General features: G+C 47.2%; 1 protein-coding gene across 1 annotated transcript in view; it reads left to right on the top strand.

Moving 5' to 3' along the window:
- Nucleotides 1-16,149, top strand: part of LOC119975646 (serine-rich adhesin for platelets-like) — a 134,088-nt gene that overhangs the window by 19,334 nt on the left and 98,605 nt on the right. The window contains exon 2 of the mRNA XM_038815428.1: nt 15,953-16,048. Coding sequence (XP_038671356.1) covers nt 15,953-16,048 — 96 coding nt within the window. The remainder of the gene's footprint in view (nt 1-15,952; nt 16,049-16,149) is intronic.

The raw sequence follows: 16,149 nt of genomic DNA on the forward strand, positions 1-16,149 counted from the left end.
TTTGGGTCCCTGACCTTCCTTGCCCCCTCCCTTTGCCCAACAATGTTCCTGCTCGTGTCCTGTTCTCCTGCAATCCGGACACCTCAGGAGTCCCTGCTTAGCTTCTTTCTTGCTTCTGCACTCCCTTGCGAAATGTCCTTCCTTTCTGCATGTGTAGCACTGCTTTCCTCCTTCTAAATTTCCTACGGGGCTGACCTTGGACCCTTTTCCTAAATTAGCCTCTGCCTTCCTGACCCATGCTAAGACCTGATTAAAGTTGTTCCTTACTGGAAGTTCCATATTTTCCGATCCTAGTCGGATGCGGACCCATTCCATCCGTTAACATTTTAAAAAAGATTTCATCATCTCTGCTGGGGGCTACTGTCCCTGAATGATGCTTAAATGCCTCAAATTTCATCTCTGCATAATCCTCGACCCTTTCATTTGATCCCTAAGTAAGGTGATCAGTGTCCAATTTGGGCTACCTCTCCCTATGGCAGTTCGCACTGCCATTCTAATGGTAGTAAAGAGGGCGTCTTTGTTTCCCCCACCCCTCTGCGTGACCCATGTGCGATCCCTTTGTGGTGGTGGCATGCTTGCCCATACTGGTGCGGGAATCTTTGCCCTTCACAATAAATGGATATCATCATTGGTTAACCTATGAGCCTCCTGTAATTAGTCAGTTTATTCCAAAAAGAGCCATTATCATTCGGTCATTTTAGAGAGGGCAGTTCATTCAGGAACATTTGTCTTTCTCCAGCTGTGAAAGGTGTTTGGATATGCTGCTAAGTGGTTTGCCCCTCCACCGTTTTCCTCACCACACGCAATGGGGCTACAGGTAATGGTTCATCCTTTTCCTCATAAGGAGGAGGAGTATGCATAATCCTCGTACATTCCCTCCTCAAAACTGTCCCAGTCATCACCATAGTCACTCGCCTCCATGACACATGGTGCTGTTGGGATAACAGTCCGCACAAATCTGCCCTGTAGTTTTCTCCAACGCCCTTCCAGCGCGCGTCTTACACCTGCTACTTTTGCCTCCTGCAATTCTTTACTCCCGAGGTTCCTTAAAATCGCAATTGCAATTATTACCCGCTTCTCATATTTATTCCTGGTTTGGCCTGCCCACCAGGCCTTCTGCTCAGCCGCGGGTGAATCTGGGTTGTATCTTTTCTCCCTCATCTTTGCAATTAACTTACCATCATGGGTTACAATCACCTGTACGATCGATCCCTCGGGTCCCCATCTATCTTGCTCTACCTTGCTCCTGCTGCCTGTTTTATCGGATCCGGCCATCTCTTCATACTCGCACACTCTCACACGTACCTCCTGTGGGGTTTGTCCTCCGCGGCTCTACCCTCTCGCGGTTAGTCCTGCGGCTACACCTCCCGCTGCCGGGGGAAAGCAGGCAGCATAATCAAGGATCCCTCCCACCCGGCTTACTCACTTTTCCAACTTCTTCCATCGGGCAGGAGATTCAGAAGTCTGAGAACACGGACGAACAGACTCAAAAACAGCTTCTTCCCCACTGTCACCAGACTCCTAAATGACCCTTTTATGGACTGTCCTCATTAACACTACACCCTGTCTGCTTCATCCGATGCCAATGCTTATGTAGTTACATTGTATATCTTGTGTTGCCCTATTATGTATTCTCATGTATTTTCTTGAATTCTGTTCAATTCCCTTTTCTTCCCATGTACTGAATGATCTGTTGAGCTGCTTGCAGAAAAATACTTTTCACTGTACCTCGGTACACGTGACAATAAACAAATCCAATCCAATCCAATCCTTTCCCACACTAGGTGAGATCCTTCCAACACTTTCTCCCGTGGTATTTCGTCCTATGAGTTTTTACTTACGACCAGGCACTTCAATCTCCAAAGCAAATAAGCAAATTCCTCAAAACGCTTTCCTTAACTTAACTACCCGGTCCCACACCCCGGTTTTCCCCAAAGATTTTTACTCCACCTCACGCGGTCAGACACTTCCTCCGTTTCGTTCTTTGAAATCGCAATTTCCGATCGGCCAACGACTAATGTGAAATCTCTCCCTAACTATGGGTGGTAGATAAAAGACACTCACCCGATTTGGAGCCACATCATCGCTGGTCATCCTGTCCTGATATCCTGCCGACTACGCCGAGTGTTGGAGGGAAGTAAAGCTGTGCTCCACCCACTCAAAAAACCTACTCATACGGGCCACAGTCATATGAGCCCTGTGGACCACCTTGAACTGGATCAGGCTAAGCCTGGCACATGATGAGGATGTATTGACTCTTTTCAGGGCTTTCTGGCTTCATAGCCCGGCTTCCATTTCCCCCCCAACCCGTCCTCCCACTTCTGCCTCACCTCCCCGGTTTGGACCCCTTCCCACTCCTTCAATTCCTTATATACCTCTGATACTCTCCCCTCCCCCCGTTTTAGACATCACCTTATCCAGTAGTTCCCTTAGAGGGAGGCGAGGGAAGCTTGGAATCTGCCTCCGGAGAAAGTCCCGTACCTACAGGTACCGGAATCCGTACCCACCCGGCAACTCAAACTCCTTGTCCAGCTCCTCCAGGCTCGGGAACCGCTCTCAAGAGATCCCCAAATCTCTCAATCCCTGCCCGCTGCCACCTCCTAAAGCACCAATCCAGCCCCCCCCCCCCGAGTGAACCGGTGATTGTCACAGATCGGTGACCACACCGACGTCCCCTCCAGTCTCATATGCTGCCTCCATTGCCCCACACTGTCAGGGCTGCCAATACCACTGGGCTTGTGGAGTACCGAGCCGGTGAGAACGGCAGAGGTGCCATTAACAGAGCCTCCAGACTCGTGCCCTAACAAGATGCCGCCTCTACCCACTCCCACCGCAACCCCTCCCCCACTGCCCACTTCCTAACCATCTAAATATTAGCCGCCCAGTAGTAATTAATAAAGTTCGGGAGGGCCAAGCCTTCCTCCCCGCGCCCCTTTGAACGGCACTTTGAACGGCATATCCCTCAGTCTCCTCTCCTGCCCCCTTCCCTGGATCTTGAAAACCTCGCTCTTGCTCATGTTTAGTTTGTAGCCTGAGAACCGGCCAAATTCCTCCAGTATTCCCATAATTCCTGTAAGTCCCCCGCAACGGGTCTGTTATATACAGGAACAAATCGCCCGCATAGGACGAAACCTTATGCTCCACCCCCTCTCACTATTCCCTACCAAATGTTCGATGTCCTCAGCATCATTGCCAAAGGCTCTATGGCTAGGGCAAACAGTAGTGGGGAGAGTGGGCACCCCTGCCTTGTGCCCCTGCACAGACTAAAATACTCTGACCGGACCCGATCGGTCCTTACATTTGCCACCAGTGCCTGATATACTGTAGAGCGAAGCCGAGCAGTATCTCTGGCAGCAGCGCACCCCTCCCCGATGAATTAATGCATTCTATGCTCGGTTTGAGCAGGTAACCAACAATGCGCTGTCGAGTGCCCCAGCAGCTCATAATTCGCCATCACAGTTTCCGAAGTCAGATCGGTCTTCCTGAAAGTGAACCCTCGGAAGGCGACGGGCCCGGACGGGATCCCTGGTCGTGCACTCAGAGCCTGTGCAGACCAGCTGGCAGAGGTATTCACAGGCATCTTTAACCTATCCCTACTCCACACCGAGGTTCCCACCTGCTTCAAGAAGACCACCATCATACCGGTACCAAAGAAGAACCAGGCAACATGCCTCAATGACTACCACCCGGTGGCCCTGATGTCAGTTGTAATGAAGTGCTTCGAGAGGCTGATCATGAAGCGCATCACCTCCATACTCCCGGAACGCCTTGACCCACTTCAATTCGCATACCGTCGCAACCGGTCCACATCAGACACCATTTCCCTGGCCCTACATTCATCCCAAGAGCATCTCGAAAACAAGGACTCCTACATCAGACTCCTATTTATTGACTACAGCTCCGCCTTCAACACCATAATCCCAGCCAAGCTCATATCAAAGCTCCAAAACCTAGGACTTGGCTCTCCACTCTGCAACTGGATACTTGACTTTCTGACCAACAGACCACAATCAGTAAGAATGAACACCAACACCTCCTCCACAATAGTCCTCAATACCGGTGCCCCGCAAGAGTGCGTCTTAGCCCCCTACTCTACTCCATGTACACACACGACTGCGTGACAAAACTTGGTTCCAACTCCATCTACAAGTTTGCTGGCGATATGACCATAGTGGGCCGGATCTCTAATAACGACGAGTCAGAATACAGGAGGGAGATAGAGAACTTAGTGGAGTGGTGTAACGACAACAATCTCTCCCTCAGTGCCAGCAAAACTAAAGAGCTGGTCATCGACTTCAGGAAGCAAAGTATTGTACACACCCCTGTCAGCATCAACGGGGCCGAGGTGCAGATGGTTAGCAGTTTCAAATTCCTGGGAGTGCACATCACCAAAAATCTGTCCTGGCCCACTCACATCGACGCTATCACCAAGAAAGCACAACAGCGCCTATCCTTCCTCAGCAAACTAAGGAAATTCGGCATGTCCACATTAACCCTTACCAACTTTTACAGATGTATTATAGAAAGCATCCTATCGGACTGCATCGCAGCCTGGTATGGCAACTGCTCGGCCAAGGACCGCAAGGAACTTCAGAGAGTCGTGAATACTGCCCAGTCCATCACACGAACCTGCCTCCCATCCATGGACTCCATCTACACCTCCCGCTGCTGGGGGAAAGCGGGCAGCATAATCAAGGATCCCTCCCACCCGGCTTACTCACTTTTCCAACTTCTTCCATCGGGCAGGAGATACAGAAGTCTGAGAACACGCACGAACAGACTCAAAAACAGCTTCTTCCCCACTGTCACCAGACTCCTAAATGACCCTCTTATTGACTGACCTCATTAACACTACACCCTGTATGCTTCATCCGATGCCAATGCTTATGTAGTTACATTGTATATCTTGTGTTGCCCTATTATGTATTCTCATGTATTTTCTTGTATTTTGAATTTTGTTTAATTCCCTTTTCTTCCATGTACTGAATGATCTGCATTTCTGCTTGCAGAAAAATGCTTGCAGAAAAATACTTTTTACTGTACCTCGGTACACGTGACAATAAAAAAATCCAATCCAATCCAATCCAACTCCCTAAACACATCATTCACCCCCGCCAGATCTGAAAACAACTTCCCACCTGTATCTTTTACTTTCCCAATCTCCCTCGCCGCCTCCTGTTTCCTCAGCTGGTGGGCCAACATCCTGCTGGCTTTTTCCCCTCCTCAGCTGTCCCTCTGCCTTACCTGTGGACAGGAGCCCAAATTCCAGCTGCAGTCTCTGACGCTCCTTCAAAAGCCCGTCGTCCGGAGACTCCGCATACCTCCTGTCCACCTGAAAATTTCACGTCCAGGCTGTCCGACTCCGCCCGCTCAGTCTTCTCCTTATGTGCCCGAGTTGAGATGAGTTTCCCCCCTAATAACTACATTCAATGCCTCCCACACTACCCCCGCTGAAACCTCACCTGTGTCATTGATCTTTATATATCCCTGAATGGCCTCCCACACCCGCTCGCGCACCTCCTCCTCCTTTAACAGCCCCACGTCTAACCTCCATTGTGGCTGCTGGGCCTTTTCTTTGTTGACTTGCATGTCTACCCAGTGCGGGGCATGGCCTGACATCATAATTGCTGAATATTCAACATCCAGCACTTCAGCCAGCATATTTTGTCCAACATAAAGAAGTCTATCCGGGAATACATCTTGTGTACATGCGAATAGAATGAAAACTCCTCCTTACTCCTTGGCTTCCCAAATCTCCATGGATCCAACCCCGCTTCCCCCCCCCCCCCCCCCCCCCCCCCACCCCATTCGCTCCAGAAACCCCCACAGCTCTTTTGCCATAGCTGTTAACTTCCCAGACCTGGAACTCGACTGATCCAGCCTCGGATCAAGGACCGTGTTGAAATCTCCCCCATAATCAGTCGATATGAATCCAGGTCCGGGATCTTGCCAACACCCGTCTGACAAACTCAACATCATCCCAGTTTGGGGCATATATATTTACCAATACCACGGCCATTCCCTCCAACTTCCCACGAACCACAACATATAAGAACATAAGAACTAGGAGCAGGAGTAGGCCATTTGGCCCCTCGAGCCTGCTCCGCCATTCAGTGAGATCATGGCTGATCTTTTGTGGACTCAGCTCCATTTTCAGGTCCGAACACAATAACCCTTAATCCCATTATTCTTCAAAAAACTATCTATCTTTATCTTAAAAACATTTAATGAAGGAGCCTCAACTGCTTCACTGGGCAAGGAATTCCATAGATTCACAACCCTTTGGGTGAAGTTCCTCCTAAGCTCAGTCCTAAATCTACCTCCCCTTATTTTGAGGCTATGCTGCCGCGTTCTGCTTTCATCCGCCAGTGGAAACAAGCTGCCCACATCTATCCTATCTATTCCCTACATAATTTTAAATGTTTCTGTAAGATCCCCCCTCATCGTTCTAAATTCCAACGAGTACAGTCCCAGTCTACTCAACCTCTCTTCGTAATCCAACCCCCTCAACTCTGGGATTAACCTAGTGAATCTCCTCTGCACATCCTCCAGCGCCAGTATGTCCTTTATCAGGGAAGGAGACCTGAACTGAACACAATACTCCAGGTGTGACCTCACCTTAAACAATTGCAGCATGACCTCCCTAGTCTTAAACACCATCCCTCTAGCACTGAAGGACAAAACTCCATTTGCCTTCTTAATCACCTGTTGCACCTGTAAACCAACTTTTTGTGACTCATGCACTAGCACACCCAGGTCTCTCTGCACAGCAGCATGCTTTAATATTTTATCATTTAAATAATAATCCCTTTTGCTGTTATTCCGACCAAAATGTATAACCTCACATTTGTCAACATTGTATTCCATCTGCCAGACCCAAGCCCATTCACTTAACCTATCCAAATCCCTCTGCAGACTTCCGGTATCCTCTGCACTTTTTGCTTTACCACTCATCTCAGTGTCGTCTGCAAACCTGGACACATTGCACTTGGTACCCAACTTCAAATCGTCTATGTAAATTGTGAACAATTGTGGGTCCAATATTGATCCCTGAGGGACACCACTAGCTACTTATTGCCAACCAGAGAAACACTCATTAATCACCACTCTTTGCTTTCTATTAATTAACCAATCCTCTATCCATGCTACTACTTTACCCTTAATTCCATGCATCTTTATCTTGTGCAGCAACTTTTTGTGTGGCACTTTGTCAAAGGCTTTCTGGAAATCCAGATATACCACATCCATTGGCTCCCCATTATCTACTGCACTGGTAATGTCCTCAAAAAATTCCACCAAATTAGTTCGGTGCGACCTGCCCTTTATGAACCCATGCTGCGTTTGCCTAATGGGACAATTTCCATCCAGATGCCTCACTATTTCTTCCTTGATGATAGATTCCAGCATCCAGTGGCCTATAATTACCCACTTTCTGCCTAGCTCCTTTTTTAAACAGGGGTGTCACGTTTGCTAATTTCCAATCTGCCGGGACCACCCCAGAGTCTAGTGCATTTTGGTGAATTATCACTAGTGCATTTGCAATTTCCCTAGCCATCTCTTTTCGGACTCTGGGATGCATTCCACCAGGGCCAAGAGACTTGTCTACCTTTAGCCCCATTAGCTTGCTCATCACTACCTCCTTAGTGATAACAATAATCTCAAGGTCCTCACCTGTCATAGCCTAATTTCCATCAATCATTGGCATGTTATTTGTGAAGACTGACCCAAAAAGCCTGTTCAGTTCCTCAGCCATTTCCTCATCTCCCATTATTAAATCTCCCTTCTCATCCTCTAGTCTAAAGGACTCTTTGTTTTATATATTTGTAGAAACTTTTACTATCTGTTTTTATATTCTGATCAAGTTTACTCTCATAATCTATTTTACTCTTCTTTATAGCTTTTTTAGTAGCTTTCTGTTGCCCCCTAAAGATTTTCCAGTCCTCTAGTCTCCCATGAATCTTTGCCACTTTGTATGCTTTTTCCTTCAATTTGATACTCTCCCTGATTTCCTTCGATATCCATGTTCGATTTTCCCTCTTGCTACCGTCCTTCCTTTTTGTTGGTATAAACCATTGCTGTGCACTGTGAAAAATTGCTTGGAAGGTTCTCCACTGTTCAACTGTTTCACCACAAAGACTTTGCTCCCAGTCTACCTTAGCTAGCTATTCTCTCATCCCATTGTAATCTCCTTTGTTTAAGCACAAAACACTAGTGTTTGATTTTACCTTCTCACCCTCCATCTGTATTTCAAATTCCACCATATTGTTATCGCTCCTTCTGAGAGGATCCCTAACTAAGACATCATTAATCAATCCTCTCTCATTACACAGGGCCAGATCTAGGACCGCTTGTTCCCGCGTAGGTTTCATTACATTCTGTTCTCGGAAATTATCGCGGTTACATTATGTAAACTCCTCCTCAAGGCTGCCTTAGAACATAGAACATTTCGGCGCAGTACAGGCCGTTGTTGCGCCGACCTGTGAAACCACTCTAAAGCCCATCTACACTATTCCCTTATCATCCATATGTTTATCCAATGACCATTTGAATGCCCTGAGTGTTGGCGAGTCCACTACTGTTGCAGGCACGGCATTCCACGCCCTCACTACTCTCTGAGTAAAGAATCTACCTCTGACATCTGTTCTATATCTATCTCCCCTCAATTTAAAGCTATGTTCCCTTGTGCTAGACATCACCATCCGAGGAAAAAGGCTCTCACTGTCCACCCTATCTAATCCTCTGATCATCTTGTATACCTCAATTAAGTCACATCTTAACCTTCTTTTCTCTAACAAAAACAGCCTCAACTCCCTCAGCCTTCCCTCATAAGATCTTCCCTCCATACCAGGCAACATCCTGGTAAATCTCCTCTGCACCCTTTCCAATGCTTCCACATCCTTCCTATAATGCGGCAAGCAGAATTGCACGCAATACTCCAAATGCGGCCGCACCAGAGTTTTGTACAGCTGCAACATGACCTCATGGCTCCGAAACTCAATCCCTCTACCAATAAAAGCTAACACACCGTACGCCTTCTTAACAACCCTCTCAACCTGGGTGGCAACTTTCAGGGGTCTATGTACATTGAAACCGACATCTCTCTGCTCATCCACACTACCAAGAATCTTACCATTAGCCCAACTCTGTCTTCCTGTTATTCCTTCCAAAATGAATCACCTCACACTTTTCTGCATTAAACTCCATTTGCCACCTCTCAGCCCAGCTCTGCAGCTTATTTATGTCCCTCTGTAACTTGAACATCCTTCCACACTGTCCACAACTCCACCGACTTTAGTGTCATCTGCAAATTTACTCACCCATCCTTCTACGTCCTCCTCCAGGTCATTTATAAAAATGACAAACAGCAGTGGCCCCAAAACAGATCCTTGTGGTACACCACTAGTAACTGGACTCCAGGCTGAACATTTCCCATCAACCACCACCCTTTGTCTTCTTCCAGCTAGCCAATTTCTGATCCAAACTGCTAAATCACCCTGAATCCCATGCCTCCGTATTTTCTGCAATAGCCGTGGGGAACCTTATCAAACGCTTTACTGAAATCCATATACACCACATCAACTGCTTTATCCTCGTCCACCTCTTTGGTCACCTTCTCAAAGAACTCAATAAGGTTTGTGAGCACGACCTACCCTTCACAAAACCGCGTTGACTATCTCTAATCAAATTATTCCTTTCCAGATGATTATACATCCTATCTCTTAGAAACCTTTCCAAGACTTTGCCCACAACAGAAGTAAGGCTCACTGGTCTATAGTTACCGGGGTTGTCTCTACTCCCCTTCCCGAACAAGGGGACAACATTTGCTATCCTCCAATCTTCTGGCACTATTCCTGTAGACAATGATGACATAAAGATCAAAGCCAAAGGCTCAGTAAACTCCTCCCTAGCTTCCCAGAGAATCCTAGGATAAATCCCATCCAGCCCAGGGGACTTATCTATTTTCACACTTTCCAGAATTGCTAACACCTCCTCCCTATGAATCTCAAGCCCTTCTAGTCTAGTAGCCTGTATCTCAGTATTCTCCTCGACAACATTGTCTTTTTCCTGTGTGAATACTGACGAAAAATATTCATTTAGCACCTCTCCTAGCTCCTCGGACTCCACGCACAACTTCCCACTACTGTCCTTGACTGGCCCTACTCTTACCCTTGTCATTCTTTTATTCCTGACATATCTACAGTAAGCTTTAGGGTTATCCTTGATCCTACCTGCCAAAGACTTCTCATGTCCCCTCCTGGCTCTTCTTAGCTCTCTCTTTAGGTCCTTCCTAGCTAACTTGTAACTCTCGAGCACCCTAACTGAATCTTCATGTCTCATCTTTACATAAGCCTCCTTCTTTCTCTTGACAAGTGTTTCAAATACTTTAGTAAACCACGGTTCACTCGCTCGACCACTTCCTCCCTGCCTGACAGGTACGTACTTATCAAGGACACGCAGTAGCTGTTCCTTGAACAAGCTCCACATTTCAATTGTGCCCATCCCCTGCAGTTTCCCTCCCCGGCCGATGCATCCTAAGTCTTGCCTTATCGCATCATAATTGCCTTTCCCCCAGATATAACTCTTGCCCTGCGGTATATACCTATCCCTTTCCATCACTAAAGTAAACGTAATCGAATTGTGGTCACTATCACCAAAGTGCTCACTTACCTCCAAATCTAACACCTGTCCTGGTTCATCACCCAGTACCAAATCCAATATTGCCTCGCCTTTCATTGGCCTATCTACATACTGTGTCAGGAAACCCTCCTGCACACATTGGACAAAAACGGACCCATCTAAAGTACTCTAACTATAGCATTTCCAGTCAATATTTGGAAAGTTAAAGTCCCCCATAACAACTACCCTGTTACCTTCGCTCCTATCCAGAATCATCTTTGCAATCCTTTCCTCTACATCTCTGGAACTTTTCGGAGGCCTATAGAAAACCCCTAACAGGGTGACCTCTCCTTTCCTGTTTCTAACCTCAGCCATACTACCTCAGTAGACAAGTTCTCATCAAACCTCCTGTCTGCCACCCTAACACTGTTCTTGACTAACAATGCCACCCCTCCCCCTCTTTTACCACCTTCCCTGAGCTTACTGAAATATCTAAACCCCGGCACCTGCAACAATCATTCCTGTCCCTGCTCTATCCATATCTCTCAAATGGCCACAACATCGAAGTCCCAGGTACCAACCCATGCCGCAAGTTCACCCACCTTATTCCGGATGCGTCTGGCATTGAAGTAGACACACTTTAAACCACCTTCTGCCTGCTGGTACACTCCTGCAACTTTGAAACATTACACATGACCTCACTACTCTCAACCTCCTGTATACTGGAGCTACAATTCAGGTTCCCAATCCCCTGCTGAACTAGTTTAATCCCTCCCGAAAGCATTAGCAAATCTCCCCCCCCAGGATATTGGTACCCCTCTGGTCCAGGTGACGACCATCCCGTTTGTAGAGGTCCCACCTACCCCAGAATGAGCCCCATTATCCAGGAATCTTGACCGACCTGGTTAAACCAAGTGACATGTAGATTAAAATCCCCCATGATAACTGCTGTACCATTTGTACATGCATCCGTTATTTCTTTGTTTATTGCCTGCCCCACCATAATGTTACTATTTGGTGGCCTATAGACTACTCCTATCAGTGACTTTTTTGCCTTACTATTCTTGATTTCCACCCAAATCGATTCAACCTTATCCTCCATCGCACCAATGTCATCCCTTACTATTGCCTGGATGTCATCCTTAAATAACAGAGCTCACCACCTCCCTTACCATCCACTCTGTCCTTCCGTATAGTTTGATACCCTTGGATATTTAACTCCCAGTCGTGATCATCCTTTAATGGTCACTAAATCATAGTCATTCACGATGATTAGTGCCATCAATTCATTTACCTTATTCCGAATACTACAAGCATTCAGATAAAATACACTTATGTTGGCTTTTATACCTCTGTTTCGAATCTTAACACCTTGATCAGTAACCTCTCCTAAGTTATTTTTCCTCTTACCTATTCTAATTTTCCTAGTCGTTGAACCCATATCTTCATGTCATGTCACTTTCTATTTATGTTTTTACTTCTCGTTTTATTCCTTTTAGTATTACTGGGCCTATTCACTGAGCTCCCCTCAGTCACTGTACCTTGTCCTGTCGCCCTTTTTGATTTTTGACTATGGCCTCTCTGCCTTACACTTTCCCCCTTATTGCTTTTGTCCCTGTTTTACGACCTTCCGACTTCCTGCATCGGTTCCCATCCCCTTGCCACATTAGTTAAAACACTCCCCAACCACTCTAGCAAATAGACAACTGGACAACAGTTCCAGTCCTGCCCAGGTGTAGCCCGTCCAGTTTTTACAGGTCCCACCTCCACCAGAACCGGTCCCAATGCCCCAGGAATCTGAAACGCCCCCTGACACCATCCCTTCAGCCACGTATTCATCCTATCTATCCTGTCATTTCTACTCTGACTAGCACATGACAATCCTGAGATCACTACCTTCGAGGTCCGATTTCTTAACTTCCTTCCTAGCTCCCTGCATTCAGCTTTTTGGACCTCATCCCTTTTTTTACCTATGTCATTTGTACTGATGTGTACCACGACCACTGGCTGTTCACCCTCCCCCTCCAGAATGTCCTGTACCCACTCCGAGACATCCTTGACCCTAGCACCAGGGAGGCAACATACCATCCTGGAGTCTTGTTTGGAGCCACAGAAACGCCTGTCTATTCCCTTGCAATTGAATCGGCCCGTGTCCGCCTCCATCTTCCCCACCTCGAATGCCACCCGTTTATTGACCAGGATTGCCACCCCCCTCGTTTCAAAGACTAATCCCGAATGAAACCTCTGCCCAACCCATCCCTTCCTCAACATAATCTGATACCCCACCTTCAAATGTGTCTCCTGCAATAAGGCCATGCCCGCTTTCAGTTGCCTCAAGTGCCTGAATACACGGGAACTTTTGACTGGCCCATTCAGTCCCCGAACGTTCCATGTGACCACCCTGGTCGGGGGGCCCGCCACCCGTCCCCCTGCCGATCAACCATAACCTCTCCGAGGCCAGTCTTCGGCCCATGTCCCGCACCTCCCCTGGCCCGCCTTCGGGCAACCACCGTCATCAACCCTCCTCCTCCTCCACTTTGAAAGTCCCCTCCCCATCAGCAGTCTAGTTCCCAAGCCCTCCCCCTCCCATCCCCCCCCCACATCGGTCTTGAGCTCACCCCTCATTTTGCATCCGTGAACTAGCTCTGCCAGCAAGCCTGGCAGCCCATGCCAATGGTGCCTAACATCTCACTTCCACTGGTTCCCCTCCCCCCCTTCTTAGTGCAAGCAGTCGAAACAAAGGCAAGAAGCAAAAACAAACAAACAATGCCTCCCAAGGTCCGAGCACAAAGGCCCACCCCTCCTCCCTTTACAAATTGCTATATACCAGCCTAACCCCAAACAGAACCGAAAAATAAAACAAGAAACAAGCAAAACTCCGAAATAAGTCCAAACAACACAGATCCAAAGTTTTACCAAACATAGTTCTGTTCTCCTCCATCAAAGTTCAAGATCTTCCTTCTTCAGTCAGTCTATTCTCCTTCATAACGTCCGCTGCCTCCTCTGACAAGCCTAAGTACCATTGCCGGCCCCCATAGGTCACCCATAGGCGGGCCGCGTACAGTAGTCCAAAGTTTATGCCCTTTTTGTACAGGGCTGACTTGACCTTATTAAAGCTTGCCCTCCTCTTTGCAAGCTCGGCTCCTAGGTCCTAATACACCCGGAACTTGAATTCCCACGTACATCGCCTCATCTGTCTGGCCTACCTCATAATGCGTTCCTTGTCCAGGACCTGATGTAATCACACCAGCTCCAGCGGTCGATCAAACGCACCTTCCCCAAGCAGCTTCCAACATCTTCCCCACATATGCACCAGCATCCGATCATTCGATTCCATCTGGTAGACCCACGATCCGAAAGTTCTGCTTCCGAGAATGATTTTCCAAGTCCTCCACTTTCTACAGCAGCCTCTTCTGCTGGTCACGCAGCATCCCAATCTCTGCTGCCATCGAGATAGATTGGTCCTCATGTTCCCCCGCCAGCTCCTCCAACCTCTGGATTGCCTGACCCTGGGCCGCCAGTTTCGTCTCCACACGGTCAACCAACGTCTTGATTGAGTCCACCGCCCGGGCCAGGTCCTCTGCACTGTCCTTCCGTTGTTGGGTGAACTTCTCATTTAAGAAGCTCACGAATTGGTCCATTGACCACTGAGCTGACGGGGTCTGACCCGGTTCGCCAACCATCTCCACGCAGATTGTCCGTGCCTCAATCGCCACCATCGACTGGTTTGTTCTTCTCTGATGAAGTCTGGGCCGCAGCTCCATAAACTGAGATTCCATTTTTTCTGCTCTTGCTTCTACACCCTTTCTCGATAAATTTCCTGCAACAATCCGGCTTAAAAGCCACACAAAGAGCACCATAAGCGGGAGGTGTCAAATGTGCGACCGCTCACTCCATGGTCGCCGCCGGAAGTCCCCATGATATCTTGCCTGCGAATACCCTTACATTTTCATTGCTACAGTATCAGTTCAGCCATCAAAAGTCAGGACATTTCCAGACCTTCAACAAGTTTGAGTTCTCAGACACATTTCAAATATTCAAATCTCATTTTGCTTTCTCACAAATGAACTGAAACTAATAAAACAAATGATTGTATGTGCTTCTTGGCACAACGCCTACAATCACATCTTCATTCAAGATTTCTTGTCAAACCAAAATCAATAAACATGCTCATGCAGTGACATTCCTATCTTTCCTAATAATGGATATGACTCATGCCATAAGGAACAAAAGCTTGTTTCATGTATCAGTTATCATTGGCGCTCCTTCAATGGGATCATACAAAAATCACATTCACTTCCGCTGTGGACTATACGACGTTCTCTCGGCCACTGGCAACTCCCCCTCACGACCCCTCCAGGCCCGATCCCTGACAGTTACAAACTGGCACCCCAGATCCATGGCATTGCCCACTTGTGACCTTGGCAGTGCTGCTGGCACCCTGGCAGTACCACCCAGGCACACTGGCAGTGCCATAATTGCTATGCCAGGTGCCAAGGTGGCACTGCAAGGATGAAAGATTGTTAGTGCGAAAGTGCCCGTGTCTACCCTATATACCTTACCACTCAGGGTTTCTCCTGCTCTGTGAGATGTACCAAGGTGCCATTACACGTGGTCTACGTTTGTGTTGCCCCATCCTAAATGGCGCCCTGGCGTGGTCCCGCAGGCATGCCATTTGCTCTCGGGCGCTGGATGAACCGGTGTACGGGTATTTGAACGACTCATTTCAATGGCGCATTTAAATATGCATTACTGGATCTTCCCCAGGCCAATTTTGGGCTCGCCCTGGTTTCACCCAGCCTGCACGGATCTGTGCCGAGCGCAAAGCAATTGCTGAATCCCGCCCACAATTTATCATAATTACCTGTTTTTCGCTGTTAATTTACCTTTCTATCATTAGAATATATGACAACTTCTGGAGCAATCCAATTTTTCACAGTAACTTTTACTTTGTTAATGTAATCCTGCTTGTGACACTAAAGATTATTATTTTTGACAGGGTAAATTACAAATGTTCGTGATACCTTTTGCATAAATGAAAAGCAAACAATGATATTCATTGGTATTTTTAAAACTCAATAAATAAAATGAGCAGACAAGTTTGTACTGCCCGTAGTAGAAACATCTTGTTACATTGTACTTCAAAATACAACATGTACTCCTTAAATTGAAGATCCAGGCTAGTCTGCGAATAAGTATCACAGCACTCAAATTTTCAAATCTCACATGATTTTTATTCATGTTGTTGACCTTATCTTGCTGAATTTATGTGCTTTTTGCTGCAATTAATTGGGCGATTGCGTCACTTCACTGACAACTCTATTATCATCAACAGCAACATCACCATCAACTTCAACATCAACTCAACCATCTACAATGGTAACCACAGCTTTCAACACTTCAGCTTCAACAGCAATAAGTGAAACAACAGGTATTTCCAGTACTATCCAATTGTCAATGTTCAACGTTTAACTGATAAGTGATATGTAAAACAAGCAGTGAACCAGTCTTACCTGGAATATCATCATCAGC

This window comes from Scyliorhinus canicula, chromosome 13, assembly GCF_902713615.1.
Source record: "Scyliorhinus canicula chromosome 13, sScyCan1.1, whole genome shotgun sequence".
NCBI lineage: Eukaryota > Metazoa > Chordata > Chondrichthyes > Carcharhiniformes > Scyliorhinidae > Scyliorhinus > Scyliorhinus canicula.